Source organism: Pristis pectinata, chromosome 29 (assembly GCF_009764475.1).
Source record: "Pristis pectinata isolate sPriPec2 chromosome 29, sPriPec2.1.pri, whole genome shotgun sequence".
NCBI lineage: Eukaryota > Metazoa > Chordata > Chondrichthyes > Rhinopristiformes > Pristidae > Pristis > Pristis pectinata.
In genome coordinates, this window is record NC_067433.1 from 18,671,530 (window position 1) to 18,692,977 (window position 21,448).

The 21,448-nt window shown below is 39.8% G+C and overlaps 1 protein-coding gene across 6 annotated transcripts in view; it reads right to left on the minus strand.

The window, feature by feature from the left end:
- Positions 1-443: 443 nt before the first annotated feature.
- Positions 444-21,448, minus strand: part of letm2 (leucine zipper-EF-hand containing transmembrane protein 2) — a 56,991-nt gene continuing 35,986 nt past the window's right edge. For 4 of the 6 annotated variants that reach the window (XM_052041195.1, XM_052041192.1, XM_052041193.1 and 1 more), the window contains 8 exons: positions 20,124-20,556; positions 18,847-18,990; positions 18,054-18,191; positions 7,227-7,430; positions 5,558-5,677; positions 3,264-3,380; positions 2,729-2,842; positions 444-2,232 (listed from right to left, as the gene is read on the minus strand). In XM_052041195.1, the coding sequence (XP_051897155.1) occupies positions 2,179-2,232; positions 2,729-2,842; positions 3,264-3,380; positions 5,558-5,677; positions 7,227-7,430; positions 18,054-18,191; positions 18,847-18,990; positions 20,124-20,556 (1,324 nt within the window). In that variant the 3' untranslated portion in view covers positions 444-2,178. The remainder of the gene's footprint in view (positions 2,233-2,728; positions 2,843-3,263; positions 3,381-5,557; positions 5,678-7,226; positions 7,431-18,053; positions 18,192-18,846; positions 18,991-20,123; positions 20,557-21,448) is intronic. The other 2 variants (XM_052041197.1, XM_052041198.1) reach the window with 1 other exon arrangement.

A 21,448-nucleotide genomic window follows, 5' to 3' on the forward strand; every position in this document is an offset into this window, starting at 1 on the left:
TCAACCTGAGTGAGGTATTTAGATGGGCATTTAGCCCTCCTGGGGAATGTTTATAACAGGGACAGGTGGGCTGTAGGTAGGCTGGGGGCAGATATGAAGATTTAAAAAAAACATTTAAATATCTTGTGACCCTGACCTAACATTTTTAAGAGGAAGTCAATTTCCAAGAACTATGTTCTTCATGCTTTCTACTATCTTATCTGTCGAGCTACAGCACATCAAGGAGGAAGTATATCAGCACCTTCTCTAAGGGTAGGAATGCATTTGCCAACCTGACCAGTGGCACTGACAACAGTCACAGTGTAGAGAAGTAGACAGGATCGATTTTCTTCCAACTCCTGTGTGCAGATGAATTATTGTGAATGTTTTTAAATCAGGATTTCAGCAGTGGTAATACTGATTTTGAACATTTGTTTTTATGAACAGAAGAGTTGAAAATGAGAGCAGGGCAGTGCAATCCCAACATCCAGTGCTTCTCAACACCCAGTCAACATTTAACAAGTTGTAGCAGGGACCATTTCCAATTTAGAATTCAAAAATCAATGGTATAATGTCACTGACCATGATGTTCTATGATAATTAATTTAAAAAATTGAGTTTTAAGAATCATCAGTGAAATATTGACATTTCTTTCATCTGATTTCAACAGCAGTGAAGTGGAATATTGTTAAGGCAGAGTAAGTTTACCATCATTCATGTCATCTAGTGAAATCTGGCACTGTTGCACAATGTGGCTTGGAATGTAAAGCTGGTACCAAATGCAACATGGGTTAAGTAAAAGGTACCTACAATCAGAAGCAGCAGCCAGAATTCAATTAACAAGTAAATACTGATGGAAAATTATTTTCAATCTATATTTGTTTGCATTTGTAATTGCAGATCATCATTGCCATTTAGGAAAACAGCAGGACTGGATTAGAGTTCTTGCTCATACCTTCCAAAACCAAGTGGCAGATGTTCCAATATTTACTCATTGGTACAAGCATGCTCATCTTGTGCATGTGAACTGACAGTCGGTAGGTCTTGTTCAAGGAACCAGAATGTTATAGTTGATTAGGCGTGGCTCCACAAATCAATTACACTCATGTAATGGTTGTCCAGAGTTGAGTCAATATGTTTTGTTAACAGCAAATGAAAACATGCGTTTCCATTTCCACAAAATTGCTTATTTTATCCCATAACATCAGTGTGTTGGCTCCATCATCTCTTTGAACAACTAATGACAAAGATGATAGACAGGTTTACAAAGTAAGGTACGTATTCAGTTATGCATTAATAAAACAGTACATCTCCAATTGGAAAGGATGAGCTAATTTTTTTTTCAACATTTCTACAAACCAAACAATACCACATAAGCAAAATTCATGTTTAGCACCAGACAAAATAATTTAAAGTGATGCATTCTGCAGTAAATAGTCTTCCCTGGGTATAGATAATACCTGGGGATTTGGCTATCTTGGCAAAAGGAACAATTTTGTCAAGAGTGACCTGCTTAGGTGCTGTTGCACTCTACCAGCACAATATCAATCCCTGTTAAAAGGACACAGTAAGAACCACACTTTATCTGCAAACCCAACAGCTACAATTAGCATGAAATTTATGTGCTTTCTATTTGCCCTGTTCCCAGTGGCAGCAGCAACAAGAAAATATAAATATGCCAGTTGATATGTCATAAAAGTGATCAATTTTTAAAATGGCCAATTTTTAAAAAATTGCACTAAAGTCTGGCTTGGGATGTATCCCCCCACTAATGCCATACAGTTTGTGAATTCATGAAATGTTCTAGAAGGTACTGTTTTTACATTGTAGTGTGAACCTTCTGTGCATTGTGTAGTTATGCAGACTGGGATTACTTTACCTGATCCCAGTTCCAGTATCATTGCCCTATGTCAAGTGAGACAAATCAACAGCTGACATACATAGTATTATTCATGATTATTTTGCCTTTTCTCATATTGAACGGGACTTGATGATTCTGTTCAGCTGCAGCTTTCATACACAGATGGCTTTATGAGTGATATCCCATTTTAAACGAAGCATCAGCCTGTCGTGGGGATATATCCATCCCTCCTTAATGTCCATTGGTGTAGTTGTCTTGTATTGCCCAACTGAAAGAAAAAAGCCACCCTTAAGAGTTTCTCCATGGTGATGAGTTCCTTGCATCGTCAAGTACATTCATCACAATCCATTTGCAGTGGCCTTGGTTTTCTGGGATTCTTTTATCACTTCATCCTGCAAACAAGACCAGAAACTTACAAAGACTTGAAATTGCACAGCTGTAAGTTTACGAAAGGTGCGCCAAAGACTTTCCAAAGCAGTTCACAACTAATCAAGTCTCGAAATAGCTGGATGGCGATAAGGGTAAAGGAGAGCAATGTTTTTTTAATCTGAATTTTGTGTCTATGAAACTATTTTAGATGCACATTGAACTTTAACACACTGTCCCACACTGGGGAAAATGCTGTATCCTAATTTTAACTTGCTGTTCAGGGATGATAAAGCCAGGAGAAGGGAAAGGGACTGACCTCTGATCTTCTGTCCCCTCCCCAAAGCCAAAACTCCATCTCACCACTCTGTATACTTGCAGTAAATGCTGCTATCCCTTTGCACAAATTTAAATATGCTGATTTTTATTTAAAGATGTTTGTGTTGCCTTTGTCACAAGACATAAAATTTGGCAGAATTGGACCTTGCTTAAAACACTGCAGGTTTGCAGACACATTCATACCTTGACATTTTTCAATGTTGTGGCCAGGTCAGATCTGTCAGAGCTTGGTAGGGTTGGTTCTTCAGTGATCTTTTTGTCTGGTGGCTCTTTTTCCAGGGAACCAGTAATTCCCAGCTGGAAGACAAAGGCCACAGCAGGTACAAATAATACAGATCAATGTAACTGTTGGAATCAAATACTCAATTACAATGCTCTTGAGTAAATGAAGACAACTCCCAAATGCTTCTTTACATTGCCCTTTCTCCCTGCTTTTTAAAAAGATGAATTTATATTTTCTCCCTTAGAACTTGCCATAGCAGTAAACTGCTCAAAGACCACTCTGTAAACAAGTTGAGGTTCAGGTTCAAACAAGCATGTTAGAAGGTGAAAATAGCTTATTTTTCCAACTTTGCCGTAACCCATGTAATAACGGCATACTTTTGACACTAGTTGTGTTTCTATCTTGATCATATCTTTATCTTCACTGGTATTGTGGGCAATATCAAATCATATATTGATATTTTTGGAAATGAAAGCATACACAAAGAAAAATCACCTGGATTATTGGCACATTATGTATATTTGACTTTGGCTTGGCGTCAGTCAGATACATAGCACGAGACAACAGCAGCAGCGATGGAGGCACGTTCTCCTTCAGATGCAACTCAAGCCACTGGGGGAAAAGGAGATATTTCATTTCTATGTGATTCCCTCTCTTTAAGAAAAAAATAATTTCACATTAAAGAGTAGTGGGCATTAGCAAAAAAACATTTTGGTTTTGTTGTACTCCTTTTGAGAATTCCTCCCCAGTAATGAAATCTGATAATATTTTCTGGGATTGGTTATGGAAAGGGTTACTCAGCACAACAAAGTGAAGGATTCCGCTGTGTCTAGTCCATTAATACTGTGCCACTCAATGATTGATTCAGCTACTGGCTACATTGTTTGCCTTGGTCCATCACCATAATAAGTGGTTAACTCTGCAGTTGGCCTGCCCTGGTCCAAGCAAAGACTGGAAACAACCAGAGGTTTGTTGAACATCTACAGCGGGCAAACAATATTTTATTCTGAGTTGCATGGTAGTAATTAACACAGTGAATTAAACTAGGAAGCAAAACATCCAGTGCACTTTAAGCTTTACCCTGTCAAATGTTAGTGGATGTCCTAAAAGAATCTGCAGATTGCCAAGTCTGGAAGCTGAAATAAATGCTTATGATAATAGTGTATGAACACTCCCATCCTTTCTCAGAGAAGATCATCTCCATTCTGTTCAAAGTAACGTAATGTGATGCTGAACAATGGTCTGAAAGCTTTACAGAGCCAGACTTCCATCCTTGCTGTCAGTCTGCAGACGCATTAGGCAGATTGTTCCACCGTCCTCCTTACTTACCCTGCACGTCAATTCTCTACCCGGGGATGGATATGTTTATAATCACCAACAACCAGCTTAAAAAACTTACACTATCTGGATGTCTCAAAAAACTAAAGACAGACATGGAGGCTCTGCCCTGGATTTTAACTATAGGACAATTCCATTGAGGGATCTCGAGATCTAGAAGAATAGAGTTCCTGAAAGATCAACTGAATGGAAAACCTAACATACTGAAAATTGTGCTTCTGTGCACAGGCAGCTTGGAGGCTTCTCAGAAAGCTCGAGGGAGTCTGTAAGAGTAGTAGTAGAAGTAATGGGGAATTTGGAGGAACTGGGGGCAAAGATGTTGGGGTAGGGCTGTCAACACTGCTTCAAGGATAAGGGACAGATCGAGGGCAATACTTGTCACCAATATCACAAGGGGTGCTGACATCATACAAGACAGCTCGCTTACCTTTTCAATAAGGGGCTTCCTATTCATGAAAGGACCGTGGACAACCCTTGGGTGGTTGGAGGGAGGGGCATGTTGGAGGGAGGGCTTGCAAGGAATTCCTGGTGGCAGCCACAGGAATTCCTTGCAAGTGTGGGAGCCTAACCAGTGGTGGCAAGGATGAGGGGTGGTTTTTTGGGGTTTGGGGCTGCAGGACACTCTTAACACTGCTGGCCCAAAGGCAGTTTCAAAGGAAGAAACCTCATGGACATAGCCTTCCTTAGCTGCTTTTATTTTGCCAAGTTCTTGAGAGTCTGGAAAAGCCAGCCAGGTGGAAAATTGGAAGTCTGTGGAAATGAAGCCAGGGAGCCTCATTATAATTTTCAAATGACAAACCCTCCTTCCAGGATCAGACTGAACACCTACTTTTCACTGTGCCGCTAGTTAAATCAAAAGTCCTGGTTCAGATTACTTTCAAACAATTGACAGCATCCCAGTCTCCCAGAGTTAAAGTTCAGCCTTCTATGCCTACATTAACAACTAGTAAAACAGGAGAAATTCAAAACTCATCACATCATAAATTAATAATTTCTGCTAAACTTTGAAGATGCTAATAATATTCACTGAAATTCTGTTTGGCACCACAAATAGCAAAGCTCATGTAAATTAGTCCCCAGCTATAGCCAAATTTTCATCATAGTTTATATCAGGAATACTAATGGCCCAAGTAAAAGAAAAAGAACAGCAGCCAGAGCTGGTGTGGCACCGAAAAAAATCAATTCAGGGTGTGACATCAAAAGGAAATGTGAAACTTAGACATACACTTACTGACCTGAGTCCCAAATTTTCACCATAAACCTTCAGGCCATTACAACTTTGCTAATAACATATTAAGAGGAAGCATCTTAGTAAAAGACTTCAGTTTTCAACATTAAATTAGTTTAATATGTCACACAAGGCTTATTTTGTACTTGTTTCATTGGCAGATTGGTGATCCTGTGACATAAACACTGCAGTAATTGCTCAGGTACTTCTCCACGTTCATCACCTGAGTGAGCTGTTCCCGCAGTTGCTTTTCTGTCAATCCCAATGATCTCATACCCCTTGCTCTACATGCTGTCTGCAGCTCTGACACAGTCAAAGTCTCACAACCTTCTTTGGCAATCATCTGCAATTCAAAAAATATAATGGTAATTATTGGTAATGGAGCACAAAGAACTCATTCACTGAAATGTCATAGAGCCATACAGCACATCAACAGGCCCTTTGGCCCACCATGTACATGCTGGCCATCAAGTACCCATCTATACTAATCACATTTACCAACACTTAGTTGGTAGCCTACAATGCCTTGGCAATTCAAATACTTGTCCAAATGCTTCTTAAGTATTGTGAGAGTCTCTGCCTCCATCACCCCCTCAGGCAGTGCATTCCAGATTGCAACCATCCTCTAGGTGAAAAGAAATCCCCTCTAAGCCTCTTTCTCCTCTCACCTTAAACCTACGCCCACTCTCGAAACTTAGCTCTTCAAGTATTACATTATGAAAACTCATGAAATTACTCTTGCCATATTTTTAAACCATTTAGTTTAAAGTATCTGACGAAATAGTGTCTTACAAGAGGAGAACTTTAAGTAAAACCTTCACAGCCTAAAAATTAATCAGGCACGTTAATCCATCACTGCATGATGCATTTAGTTGTGGGTCATCAGCATGAAAATTCAGCTGTGTCTAAGACCCAAGGACCAGGGCTCTTCCAAAGCGACCTCATGCCAGAGTATAGCCTTTTGTCTTTTGTGCTGCAGCAATGTACAGCCATGAGGGGAGACGGGCAAGTCCAGTCTGGGGTCTGGGATGCCACAAGGAAGAGAGACCAGTCAGGGCGAGGGTCAGCTGCTGGTAATGGTGATTAGTATAATCAACAGTCAGCGGCGTTGGCTGTTCGGGATGGCTGAATTTGATGGCGAGTCATGGGGGGAGAATCACCAAGTCAAATGGAGGTCTGTGAGTCAGGGACTGCCATCAGGGCAGAAGGTGGGGTGAGTCAGATGAAGGTGAGCAAACCTGAGGCAGCTGGGGTCATCGAGTCAGATGGAGATCCATGAGCTGGGAGAGGGGATAGGTCGTATGTGGCTGGTAATCCAAAGGAGGCGTCAGGATCAATATTTTGGGGTGGGAGATGTGTGAAAAGTTGAGGGAGAGCTACCTAGCAAAACCCTCTGAGTCATATAGCTGCTGAGCAACCAGCGCTACAAAAAGTTAATTGGGATGAGTGTTCAACAAGGGTGCTTTGGAATCATAGTGATTAATTTCTCTGAGCACTGGTCAAAAGGACGAATGGCATTATTACATGCACATCCGATGCGGTAAGCACACCGTCTGTAAGTGCATCCATGATATGTCTGGATGGCTAGCAATAAAAAGCTTTTCACTGTATCTCCATACATGTGACAATAATATCAACAGGAAGTGATCACAAATTTTTGGAGTAGCCGATTCACCCCAGAAACCATCACAATCATGTCTCACTCTGGGGGAAAAAGTGGATTTTCCAAAGGAATAGCAGTGGGAGAAAAAGCACTGTGCAATTGAATTTCTGGGAAAATATGTTTTCTTTTGAAACAAAGACTGCTGTTACAAAGGAACTTGTGCTGTTTTTGTTGTGATGATAATGTTTAAGTGGAATGATTAAGAGTAGTGGGAGCAATCTGTTCTTACTTCATCATCTGCTTTTATGGATCTTAATTCCATCTGGAGTTGGAAGCGAAGCAAGTTGTTTGTACCGATGGGCTGCAGTTCCAAAAGCCTGCACAGTGCCACCAGTTGAGGACGGCTGAGATGCTCCAGTGTCAACTCATCTTCAAAGAGTTTGGAGAAGCGCACTATGTCCTTTGTACTTGGATGTTCTCCTGAGTGACGCACCTTCAGAGAAACAGTAAACAATCATGATTACAATCCCAGCATCATACTTTCTCCTGTTCCCCTTTATAAGATTACGTTTAATCAAAAATCAATGTGAAATTAAATTTAGAATTAGTTTAAAAACAGCGTAAGCAACGGGTTTTCTCTAATTTCATCCCTCTAAATTGAAGCATTTCCCAAATTCAAATATAACTACCCAATAATTGTTTCAAAGCACAAGCTCTTCCGAGCTCACTCATAATAATAAGGAAATACAAAAATGTGTTGTGTTTGTATTGAAATGCAATGGTCATGTTGATTTTCAGTTTTTGCTCTTTTCCAGAACACAAAACACAATGGAATTTGGGCTAGGCATGCAAGAGACTTGTTGTTGACATTATGTAAGATGTTGCAAAACTAGTTTGTGCGGGTTGATGAGGTGGGGATGGGGTGCAGTGGATGACAATTTTTTTTAAATGAGAAGCACATTTATCCACACAATTACCCAACGTTTCAAACCAAAAGGCTTTATATTACACATGGATGTTTCTTAAAAGAAACTATTCCCAATGTTATGCTTGAGGTGGCAACTACAGAGAGAAACAAATCTTTGAGAACAATAAGTAAAAATGTTGTACAAACTATTTGTTTCTTTTCAAGTTTGCTGCCCTATGCTGTAAAATTCCACTCTTCACATCAACTGCTGGAGTGCCAGTGGCCTTGAAGCCACTGCCAAGTTGCTCTAATTGAAAATTACTGTACAATAAAGATATCATAAAACTGAAGCCCCAATAATAGAAAATTATATATTTACTGAAATGCAGCTGCAACAAATAGCTGCTTGATTAGTTCTGCAGGTGATGGTTCTAAAATGTTCATGATAATACAAGAATGATACCAATAAAATTTAGATCCTCACCAATACCTTTATAAGAAGTTGGAGGTAAACTTTGTTCAGTACAATAAATAAAAACAACCTGACAAATGAAGTAATTGCAACAACATTTTTATGGTATGTGAAATGGCAAGTTTAGGATAGGACTATACAACAGGCAATATTACATGCAGCTGTTTAAGTGCACCTGTGTGTAAGCCAATATGTTCTTTTAAGACCAGAATGTCTAATTTCTAATGTCTAATACTTTCTGAAAATACTTAATGGAGATGGTTTGTCAAAATGTTCCTCAATAATTACTGATGACTTGATTTATCTGTCTGGAGAGATCCTAATGACTCACCATTATATTGTTTATATTTTGCTCCTCTATTCTATTTGGAAGTTTATTCTCTGTGTCGTTATTTTTGTGTTAAGAATTTCCTTTAATTCATCTCAAAACTGATTTTCTACAGCTGGAAACTGTGTTCCCTTGCCTTTGACGAATATAAATTGATATTCTGGATTAACTTTTTCTATATCTGAAACACTTTGTATCACTCTCTCTTTCTTGGTTGAAGAACCCTGGACTCTCAGGACTTTCCGCATACCTTGAAATCCATACCCTAAAGATCTGTCCGCCAGCACTTTTCTGCTCCATTTCCAATGCTTGTATGTCAGAATCATAGAGTTGTACAGCACAGAAAAAGGCCCTTCGGCCCATACGTGTCCATGCTGACAAAGATGTTTATTCAAGCTAATCCCATTTCCCAGCACTTGGCCCATATCCCTCTAAACCCTTGTCATCCACATACTTCTTCAACATATGTAACGTACCTGCCTCTACCACTTCCTCTGGCAGCTGGTTCCATATATCTGCCACCAGCTGTATAAAAAAGTTGTCCTTCGGGTTCTTATTAAACCCTTCACCTCTAACCTTAAAACTATGTCCTCTAGTTTTCAATTTCCCAACCCTGGATAAAAGACCGCTCACCCTATCTATGCCCCTCATGATTTTATATACCTCCATGAGATCACCCCTCAGTCTCCTACGGTCCGAGTAAAGTCCCAGCCTGTCTAATCTCTCCTTGTAACTCAGTCCCTCGAATCCCAGCAACATCCTTGTAAATCATGCAAAAAAGCACACATTCCAGTTCAATCACATTCTTCCTATAACAGGGTGACCAAAACTGAACACAATACTCCAAGTATGGCCTCACCAACGTCTTTTACAATCACAACATAACCTCCCAACTTTTATATTCAGTGCCCTGACTGACGAAGGCCAGCATGCCAAAAATCTTCTTCACTTCCTGTCTACCTATGACTCCACTTTAAGGGTGTTATGCGCCTGTACTCCGAAGTCCCTCTGTTCTACAACAGTACTCAGGGCCCTCCCATTCAATATAAAAGTCCTTCTGTGATTTGTCATACTTTGCACTTATCCGAGTTAAATTCCATTTGCCATTCCTCAACCCACCTACCCAGCTGATCAAGACCCCGCTGCAGTTCTTGAATACTCAAACTTCACTGTCTACAACACCACCTATTTTAGTGTCATCTACAAACTTACTAACTATTCCTTATATATTATCCAAATCGTTAATATAGATGACAAATAACATTTTCGTCTCCTATTTTGAGGCACGAGACTGGACACAGATTCATGGAGCAGAATAACCGGAACACAATAAAATTTGAGACCATTACCAGCTTTGACTTGTATTCTACTGTTCTGGCCATGTAATTAACACAACATCACCTCTGGTGATTAGCATATCTAACTACCGCAGAGCAACAGAGCAAAGATTGCATCACAACCTGGTATGGAGGCTCCAATGCACAGGATCGCATGAGGCTGCAGAGGGTTGTTGACTCAGACAGCTCCATCACGGGCACAACCCTCCCCACCATCAAGGGCATTTTCAAGAGACGGTGCCTCAAGAAGGAGGCATCCATCACAAAGGACCCTCACGATCCAGGAGAGCCTGAAGACCCACACTCAACGATTCAGAAACAGCCTCTTCCCCTCTGCCATCAGAGTTCTGAACAGTCCATGAACCCAAGAACATGACCTTGTTATTTTTTTTTGCACTAAATATTTATTTCATAATTTATAGTAGTTTTATCTTTTCACTGTACTGCTGCCACATAACAACAAATTTCACGACACGAAAATGTATGTTGATTTTTTTGTCCTAATTGTGTTTTTTTCTTGTAAATATTGTGTATAATTTATGTTTAATTTATGTTTTTCTTGCGAATACTGCTTATATGTTGCTATGTGCCTGTGATGTTGCTGCAAGTAAGTTTTTCATTGCACTTGTGCACATGACAATAAACTCGACTTTGACAATAAACCTGTATAGGGTGCAGCAAGATTCTATGATTTTTATATTGAATTTATTAAAATTTTTTAAAACTTTGGTCTTGCTATTATGATACTATTCATGAAGTATCATCATTAGCAGCATTAAATTTCAATCACCATTGTTTTATTCACTTATTTCGTCCAAAGTATTCAGAAATTTCTTTGCTACCTTTCTGATTCCACTGCACCTCGTTTGGCATCATCTGCAAATATGACCACTTTACATTGAGCTTCTGAATTCAGATTTTTTTGTGTAAATAGACACAGGAGTTCCCAGCACTGAGCACCTGGGACACCATTCTCACTACTTGCCCCTTTAGCTATTCTGAATAAACTCCTTCAACAAAAGATCTTTTGTTTCCTGATCTTCAAATTCCTTCTTATTCTTTGTCCTAAATCAGGGTTTACCCTAAATTTCTAGACTTTGACTTTAATTAACACTGTTGTATGAAATCTGGTCAAGGGCCTTTTGGAAGTCAAAATGATGAAGGTCCATATTCATATAGCCACTAAAACAAATAGACTGATGGGCTACGTAGTAGTTCATACACTAGGACTAAATATTCAAGAATATTTTATTAGGAAAAAATTACAAGGACTTTGGCTTTTCTTATTTTCAAGGTTGAATTTAGTGCTACATTTGTAATGCTGTGTCTTTCAGTTTTTGAATACAATTCCATTTGTAAGTGAGCAGAAACGGGGAATTTTAGCTTATAGACACTGGTCTAGCCATGTTATTCTCCTCTTGGAAGAGAAGAGTTGCAGATTTTGATTGACCAAGGCTTAGGACTAATTGCATCACTCCCAGAGATTCTAACGGATTTATCTGCTGTTCATTCCAATAATGAATAAAATACCCTGTTAAGTTTTCCTTTCCATATTCCACCCAGATGGTTAAGATCTGATCCTTGGCCTCCCTGCAGAAACTGCCCTCTTGCCATGAAAAAGCCCAATGTAAAAAAAATGACAAAATCAGAGATTATAGGGATCTTGAAAAAGGCAAATAATTTGTATGGTGGTCTAGGAAAAAATGCGTGCATAACTTTTTTTAATCCTCACTGCCTTGTTGAAAAGTTTGTCTTAAAGCTCGTTGGATTCAGTGTATATATGACATCTTTAGTAGAGCAGGGGGCTAAGTACACAGCCTTGAGGTGCACCCGTGTTGATGATCAGCAAGGAGGAGATGTTGTTACCAATCCTCACTGACTGAGGTCTCCTGATGAGGAAGTCGAGTATCCGGGTGCAGAGGGAGATAGAGGCCCAGGTCTTCAATCTTTATAATGAGTTTGGATGTGATAATTATGTTGAACACCAAGTTGTAGTCGATGAACAGCAGCCTGAGGTATGAGATCCTCCTGATGGCCCAGAGCAGAGTGAAGAACCAGAGAAATCTCATTAGCCATTGACCTGTTATGATAGTAGGCAAATCGAAGTGAATCCAGGTCATCTGAGGCAAGAGTTGATTCACATTATAACTAACCTCTCGAAGCACTTCATTATGGTTCTCTGGCTCTTTACTCTACTCTGGGCCATCTGGAGGAACTCATGTGTCAGGTTGCTGTTCATCGACTACAGCTTGGTGTCCAACACAATTATCCCATCCAAACTCATCATCAAGACCTCTGTACTTCCCTCTGCACCCGGATACTCGGCTTCCTCATCAGCAGACCTCAGTCAGTGAGGATTGGTAACATCATCTTCTCCTTGTTGATCATCAACACAGGTGCACCTAAGGGCTGTGTACTTGGCCCCCATTCTGCTAAAGATGTCATATTTACACTGAATCCAATGAGCTTTAAGACAAACTTTTCAACAAGGCAGTGAGGATAAAAAAAATTATGAATGCATTTTTTCCTAGACCATCATTCAAATTATATGCCTTTTTCATGATCCCTATGAAATACACAATTCCTAAGACTTAGGACTAATGAACAGATTTAACCAGCATTCAGAAGACACATGAAGTGTGAAAGCATAATAGATTTGAGGAGATGGTCGCTGGAGCTTCACTACTTCAGAGACCTGGATTCTATCAGTTGGATGAATGCAAGGCTAAGGGATGATATAGGAATGAGGCCTTTAGATATTTGAATCTTTGGGACCATCTCTGGGAAGGTGGGATCTGTACAAGCAGGACCAATGGCACCTAAACTAAAACAGGACCAATATCTTGGCGGGGAGGTTAGCTTCTGGTTTTGGGGAGGGTTTCAGCTAATTTGGCAGGGGAATGGGCACAGTGTAGATGTACAGTTGAGGGTGGAAGATAGAGGCACAGAAGATAAACTAAGTCAGTCAAGTAAGCAGAGTAGACACATGTCTTAAAGCATATGGGAGAAATGCATCTATTTTAATGCAAATTTGACTGGTAAGGCAAGTGAACTTACAGCATTGATCAGCACAAGTAAATCTGATATTTTTACAATCACGGAGACATACCTGAAGGAAGGGCAGGACCAGTAACACAACATTGAAGGGTATGGAAGCTTCAGGAACGAAAGGGGAGGAAGTAAAAAGGAGGGGGGTGGGGGATGCAATATGAAGGAGACCATCGCAGCAGTAATGAGGGAGAATGTCTTAGAGGGCTCTTCAAATGAGGCCATATGGATAGAGCTTAAAAATTAAAAAGGGGGATCACCAACTGTAGTTATACTCTAGGCCTCCCAATAATCAGTAGAAATTAAAAGGAGCAGAGACGCAACAAATCACAGAAAGGAGCAATAGCGCTATGGTAGTAGTAGATTTCAACTTCCCCAATATTAACTGAGATCACGTTGTGAAAGACTGAGGGCCAGAATTTTTAAATCCAAGAGAGCTTTTTGAGCCAGTATGTGAAAAGCACCACTAAAGAAGGGGCAGTACTGGACATAATCTTAAGTAATGAAGCCAGGCAAGCAGTTGAAGCATCTGTGGAAGAGCATTTTGGGGATAGTGACCATAACACCGCAAGTTTCAAACTGGTTGTCAAAGGCAAAAGTCGAATTTATTGTCATATGCACAAGTACATGTATGCACAGGTGCAATGAAAAACATAAATTAAACATAAATTATACACTATTTGTACAAGAAAAAAAATACAATTAGAACAAAAAAAGAAAGTCCATTTTAGTGCCAAGTGATCAGGATGGTCATAGTATTGCTGAGCTGTAGTCGTGATTAGGGTTATGCCTGTTGGTTCAAGAACTGAATGACTGAAGGGGATGGTTGTGGAAAGGGATGAAGGTATTTGGGAAACTCTGGTCCTGGACTAGGGGTGGGGGGTGGGTGTGGGAGGCTGACTTCAATATCATAAGACACGACCTGGCAAAGCTGACTGGCAGCAGCTTCTTTCAGGTAAATCTGCATCTGACACATGGGAGTCTTTTAAAAGTGAAATAGTGTGAAGTAAGGAAGGCAAGTTCAGGGAACCCTGGATGTCAATGGATATCGTGGGTTTGATAAAGAAAAGCACGTGGCAGGTATAGAATACTGAAAATAGTTGAAGCCCTTCAAAAGTACAGAATGTGTAGGGGGTACTTAAAAAACAATAGGAGGGGAAAAGGGGCCACAAAATAATATTGGCAAATGTAATTAAGGAAAATCCCAAGGCAGTTTATATTAGAAGCATGAGTGTAACCAGGGAAAGGGTAGGGCCCATTAGGGACAAAAGGGGCAACCTATGCATGGAGACAGAGGGTGTGGGTCAGGTCTTAAATGAATATTTTTCATCTGTCTTCATTAGGGAGAAACACATTGTAGTTGCAGATTTCAGAGGAAGACAGAGATATTCTAGAGCATATTAATACTAAAAAGATGTATTAGTGGACATAAAGGTGGATAAATCCCCAGAGCCTTATGAGATGTATCCCAGACTGCTATGGGAGGCAAAGGAAGAGACTTCCTGGCCCCTGACAGAGATTTATAAATCTTCACTGGCCACAGGAGGAGGACAGGAAATGAAATACCTTTATTCAAAAGGAACAGAAGGGACAAGCCAGTGAGTCTGACTTGTGGAAGGGAAGTTACTGGAAAAAATTCTGAGGGACAGGATTAATCTACACTTGGAAAAGCAGAGATTGATCAGGGATAGTCAGTAGGAATTTGTTGGTGGGAATTCCTGTCTGACTAATTTGATTTTGAGTTTTTTTTAAAGAAGTAACAAAATACATTGATGAGGACAGTGTGGTTGATGAATCCATATGGATTTTGACAAGGTCCCACTTTGAAGATTGGTCCAAAAGGTTAGAACACATGGGAGCCAAGTTGCAAAATGGATCCAAAGTTAGTAATAAGAGATAGTGAGTGATAGTGGAGAGCTGTTTTTGTGATTGGAAGCCTGTGACCACTGGTGTACCACAGGGTTTGGTGCTGTGACTCTTACTGTTTCTTATGTACATTAATGACTTGGATATGAATGTAGGACATACGAATAATAAATTTGCAGATGACACAAATCGGTTGTATTGATAGTAAGGAGGATAGATTTATTGATAAACTGGTAAATTGGGCAAAGCAATGGCAAGTGGAATTTAATCCTGATAAGCGTGTGATGGTGTATTTTGGGAGGTCTAATGAGGGCAAGACAGACACACTGAATAGTAGGACCATAAGAGGTAAGACACACAGGCATCTTGGTGTACCACAGATCCCTAAAATTGGCAGCAGATGAAAGAGGCATATAGGGTGCTTGCCTTCTTTAGCCAGGGCACAGAATAGAAGAGCATGCAGTTAATGGTACAACTTTATACAACTTTGGCTAGGCCACAACTGGAATATTGTGTGCAGTTCTGGTTGGCACACCACAGAATGGTATGCCAACAAGAATGCTTAATCTACTTGGAGAGGATACCAAGTAGATTCAGCAGGATGTTGCCTGGGGTGGAACATTTTGGTTATAAGGAGAAACTAGATAGGCTGGGCTTGTTTTCCTTGGAGAGGAGGATCTGATAGTGGCATATAAAATTATGAGGGGTAGAGATCAGGTAGATAGTAGGAAGCTTTTCCCTATAGCAGAAGTATCTAAAATCAGAGAACATAGGTTTTAGGACAAGGGGAGAGAGATTTAGAGGTTACGAGGAAGAATTTTTTTGCACAGAGGGTAATTGAATCTGGTACACACTGCCCAAGTTGGCGGTAGAGGGAGGTACCTTCATGACACTTAAATATTTGAATTGCCAAGTCATTTAATGCTACAGACCAAGTGCTGGAAAATGAGATTGATAATAGATGGGTACTTGACAATCGGCACGGACATGGGGGGCTGGAGGGCCTTTTCCTGTGCTCTGCGAGTCTAGGACTCTATAATATTGAACTCTGATGCTGTCTAAGTGGATTTCTCCCTTTGAATATGTGGGTTTCCTCTGGGTGCTTCAGTTTCCCCCTCATCCAAAGATGTGCTGGTTGGTACGTTAATTGGCTACTATGAATTACCCTAGTATGTAGGCGAGTGGAAGAATTCAGAGCTCGACATGATGTTGAACTCTTTTTCTGCCACCTCCACACCCATTAGGGGTGTCATAGATGTACAGAATTGCACATCACAGAAACAGGCCCTTCACCCACCATGTCTATGCTGACTATCATGCCTATCTATACTAATCCCACTTGCATGCATTAATACCACATCCCTCTACAGACTGTTCATTCAAGTACCTGTCCATATGCCTCTTAAATGTTCCTAACTCCATCACATCCTTTGGCAGCTCATTCCAGATACCAGCTACTCTGTGTGAAAGATTTACTCCTCAGATCCCATCTAAATCTCATTTCCTCTCATCTTAAACCTATGTCCTTTAGCTTTAGACATGCCTACTATGGGAAATAGACTCTGACAATCTACCCTGTCTATGCCTGTCATAATTTTCTCTAACATCTTGTCCTCCTCCACTCTGGGGAAAAAAGACCAGCCTATCCAATCTCTCCTTATAACTCAAGCTCTCAAATCCAAGCAACACCCTTGTTTCTGCACCCTCTGTAGCTTAATCACACCTTTGGGGTGAACAGAAGTGTATGCAACACTCCAAGTCTGGCCTAACCAATGCTATGTACAACAGTAAAATTACATCCCAAATCTTCTTCACCACCCCCTCTACCTGTATTACTATTTTCAAGGAAATAGGTCCTTGCACCCGAAGGTGTCTCTGTTCACCAACACTCCCTAGGGCCCTGCCATTTACTCTGTATGATCTTCCCAGGTTTAAATTGCCAAAATGCATCACTTCACACTTATCCAAGTGAAATTCTATCTGTCATTCCTTTGCCCACTTGAACTCTGTCTGTTACAGCCTTAGTTGAACTATATCTGTTGCACCCTTAGACAACCTTCTTCGCTGTCCATTATACCACCAATTTTGGTATCAACTGCAAATCTACTAATCATGCCATCTCATCTGTAAAGTTACTCATCATGGTGTGCTGTTGGATACATGAGAGGGGCTTGATTACAGAGGAAAAAGTGGGGTGTGGGGTGGGGGGGATGAGATTGATGATGACTGTCCTGCAAGCTGGCAAAAACTGAGTGGGCTGAAATGTTGTGAAGAAATGTATGATGATCAAATGTAAAACAGCGTTTTTTTTATTGTTTTGAGGAGCGAAAGAGCATTTAACGGTAAGCATGCATCAATAAACTAAGTATATTCAAGGAAAAAATTATAGTAAGTTTAATTTAAAGGCACTGTATTTGAATACAAGAGACACTGATAACAAAAATCAGAGAGATGATAACATAAATAGAGACAAATGATTATTAATCTTCTAGATATTATGAATATAATGTAGGTCAGGAATTATATATTCCAGGGAACTTGACATTAGAAGGGAGAGACCAAGATGGATCTGTGTACATAGACACAGCTTATAAATGAGTACTGATCACCATACCTAAATGAAGTTACTCTGGCCTTGGAATCAGGGCAGCTTCAATTCACTAAATTGATTCTAGGGAAGCAGAGCCTTCCTAACAGGGGCGATTGAATAAGACTGACTTACACTCACCCGACTTTGAAAGTAAGAGGGATGATTTCATTGAACCATACAAGACTATAAGACTATAGAGCTTAACAGACTGGATGCCTTGAGGCTTTTTCCTTGGGCTGGAAAGTCAAGACTAGAGGATATGGTCTCAGTTGTCTTGTTAGAACTGAGATGAGGTGAAATTTCTTCCAACAGATGGCTGTAAATTTTGGAATTCTCTATCTAGGGCTGCAAATGCTCAGTTATTGAATGTATTTGTTGACATCCATAGTTTTGGACACTAAGAGAATCAGGGATTATGGGGCTCAGGCAGGAAGGTGAATACAAGGCACATAATCACCCACAATCTTATGGAAGAGCAGACTTGAGGAGACTTCTATGTTCTCATACTCTGACTTGTGATACTTAGATACCTAACAATGCAGAATCTGCATTAATGGTCAAAGCAAACCTTCTGCACGTAGGAAGAAAATTGTTGGGTAGCTGCTCCGCTTTTTGTTTTATTCCTTTTGGCCATTTCTACAATGGTTTCCTGGAGAAATTTCGCCATTTCAAGTTTTGCTGCCATGGTCTGCTTCTGCTTTTCTTCCTGGAAAATAAACAAGCGACCAAAGCACATCAGGCAAAGTTTGTACATGTCACTGTCACCTCATTTTATGCAATTATATAAACCAATATACAGGACACTTCACACGAGTGGAGCACTCTCTTATTCATAACTTGCAACATGGCTATTCTGTCTGAACAATATGACTATTTATAAATCTCAACACAACCCAAGCATATATTTCTCTTCTGACCATCTATCAAGTACAATGTTGATAGTACGTCTACTTGTAAATATTCTTGGAATGAAAGAGCCACCACAGTGAGTTGGTGCCAGCGGAACCACTACTTAAGTGGCTTTTTAAACTTAACTGGATTAGGCCAAATAGTTATTGATTCCACCCTGCCATGGTAGGCATGTAGTGTAGGACTATGGTATGGTACTTCATGTGAGCAGAAAAAATAAAGTCAGCAGGTTCTTCCATTCTGGTTTACGATCTGACACTTCAGAGCAAAACAAAATGTTAGTTTCACTATTAAAGTTTCCTTTTTTTGGCTGGTATCTCATCCCTCACTCTGCTTTCCAAACACCCCTTTCTCCCAAACATAATTCCCATAGATTAAATCCCTTCAGCTAGCCACATTTGATGAAATATTTAACCAATCACAAGCTTTGTGTAAAACAAATTCTCACCAACCCGTGTCAATTTTGTCTCAAATGTAGATGGCAACATCCCAGGAAACAGCTTTAAAACGACAGGCAGCAAAAACTCCATAAATGGCACAACCAGGAAGATCACGAAAGGAACTAGACGGAAGAGATCAACACAGGTCCGCAGAAGCTGAAACGGTTTAATACAGGACAAAATGTATGAGCTGCATCCCACAATAGCTTATCTACAGATTCCAGTGCACAAAGAGCACAATGTAATGGCACTGGTATGATAGAATAACAACGACTTTGGTTATTGTCTAACTGCATCAAAAACCAGTTGTGACCAAGGCCTCACCAGGCTCACAGCTGTTAGGGGAGGAGAGCAGCTTTCTCTAAAAAAGATTTTAGAGAAAGACTCCTTGTAGGAGAGATTGAATGCTGATTTGCCCAGCATTTGGGAGGGAGAAGAGGGGACATTGGTCCAGCATTTGGGAAAGGGGTTTTATCAAGGAGGCCATCATGTTCTTGCAAGGGGAACTCAGGAGCAAGACCGGGACAAAGACTAGGATAGAGCAGAGATCTGGACATCGGTGAGGCAAGGGGTGGGGTGGAGGTAATTTTAATGTTAAGGCCATGGCCAAAGCACTTAAGTAAATATTTTACTAATCCAAATGCCCCCTAAGTCTGGCTCTGTGGTTTTATGACCATCTTCTCCTGCAACATTCCAAAAAAGAGCGTAGCACAGCGAATGACATAGTCACGTGCACTCCTGACTTGAAAATTTTGTCAAGGTCACAAGAAGCTGCTGGGTCAGGTTTCACTACTGCAAGATTACTTGACCCAATAATGGTTGCAAATGTAATTTACTCCGGGTTAAATTTATATTCAATTGCATAGCACTGCAGACACTAAAGTATAAAACTTTCTTTTTAAATCACTAACCATAGTGATTTATTCAAACAACATAAATTTTTGATTGCAAGTCAGTAATAATGTAAAAAAAAATCAAGTTCTGGAACCAAAAGGTTACCAACTACCTGACAATAATATTTGAAGAAATTTCACAGATCACTATAAAAGGTGGGAGATAGAGCAGGATACACTACTCCCAGCTCATAAATACTGTATATAGAACAACATCCAAGTGAGCAACCAGAAAAGTCACTGACAATGTAGATCTGGAGTTGGTGCATCACAACAGGAGGGAAAAACATGGAGAATTAAAACATAATACTGCTTCATCTCCATTATATTTCAAATAAAATTCAATTACAGGTCATTTACTTTTAAGAAACGGATCATAGCTGAGAGATTACATACCCTCCGTCTCTCTCTACGGCTGAGCTGGAATCCATACAGTAATCTTGACAGTATCCTTGTTGCTACCTTTATGTCAGTCCAAAGTAATCGAAATCCATTGTAGTAATGTTTCAGTTCATTTATAATTTTTTGTTTCCAGGATTTTTTCACAACAGCCTTTTCAGTTGTTTGCGAAAGTGAACCCCTTCTTTCAAAACTTGGTTTGTTAGTGTGTTTATTGGAGGATTGTTTGCATTCTTCAAGCCACTGACCTGACAGGTGGAAGTTGCACACAGGTACTACAGGGGTACATTTATGAGGTAGATTGCAGAAAAGAAGATGAGTCCTCCCAAGTCTTTTAGCTCTGGGATATAATCTGTTTGAATGAAAACCACGGACATGCAGAACCACCACTGGCGTGCACCAAATACTGTGCATGAAACAGTTTACTCCTCTATTTTTAAAAAAAATACAAAAATAATACAAAAAGACAGTCAATTAATTTGAGAACTTGGGATTTTTTTTGTTTACTTTTCTTGCAAAAGGGTAGCAGAGTAAGCTAATGCATTGTGGCAGTCTACAAATCCAGCAGGTTGCACAAATCTTGATACACTCAACATTTTTGCTTAGGAAAGGTTATGAACTCAGTGGATGACAGGGTTTTTGTTCCAACTGACTAATTCTGGTAAATAATTCCAGAAATTATTCAAAATTTTAGCAGAAATATGCAAGAAATGTAAATAAAAACACTAAATTTTAGGACAGAAATTTGTCCAACTTTGTTTTTGAAACCACATCCTCACAATGAAAATCACTTTGCACATGCAAGAGTACCTTTACTTACCCAATAAACAGGTAATTATAACAAGTCAGACAATTTTAATATCTTTCAGTCTGTCAAATGCATAGCATGCTGCAACGTTGTTTCATCAACTTTGTAAAGAATGAATTAGTAGAATTTCAGGCTGTTCCTGAGGCTATCAGCAACTGTTCAAATTTATTAAACGTTAAGTAAATGAAAAATATTAAATGCAAAGAAAGGATTAACAATTTCTGACTTCACCCTTCTACAAGGAACATTGAAGTCACAAAAGATGCCCCTTCTAACTACCGATATGCAACTGTAGTTTAAAATACATTACATGGTTAATCAAATGCAACAGGGAGAAGGAAGGAGGGCTGTCTGAATTATTCCTATCATTTATAAGCTTGGCTTCAACTGGGAGAATTTCGGTCATAGATTTATATCATTTAATGTTCTCTGATGATAAACTTAAACATATTATATGGTCTGCCATTTATAGGATTCAGGGCAGCCTTTCCCACCACAGTTATGATTGTTATTA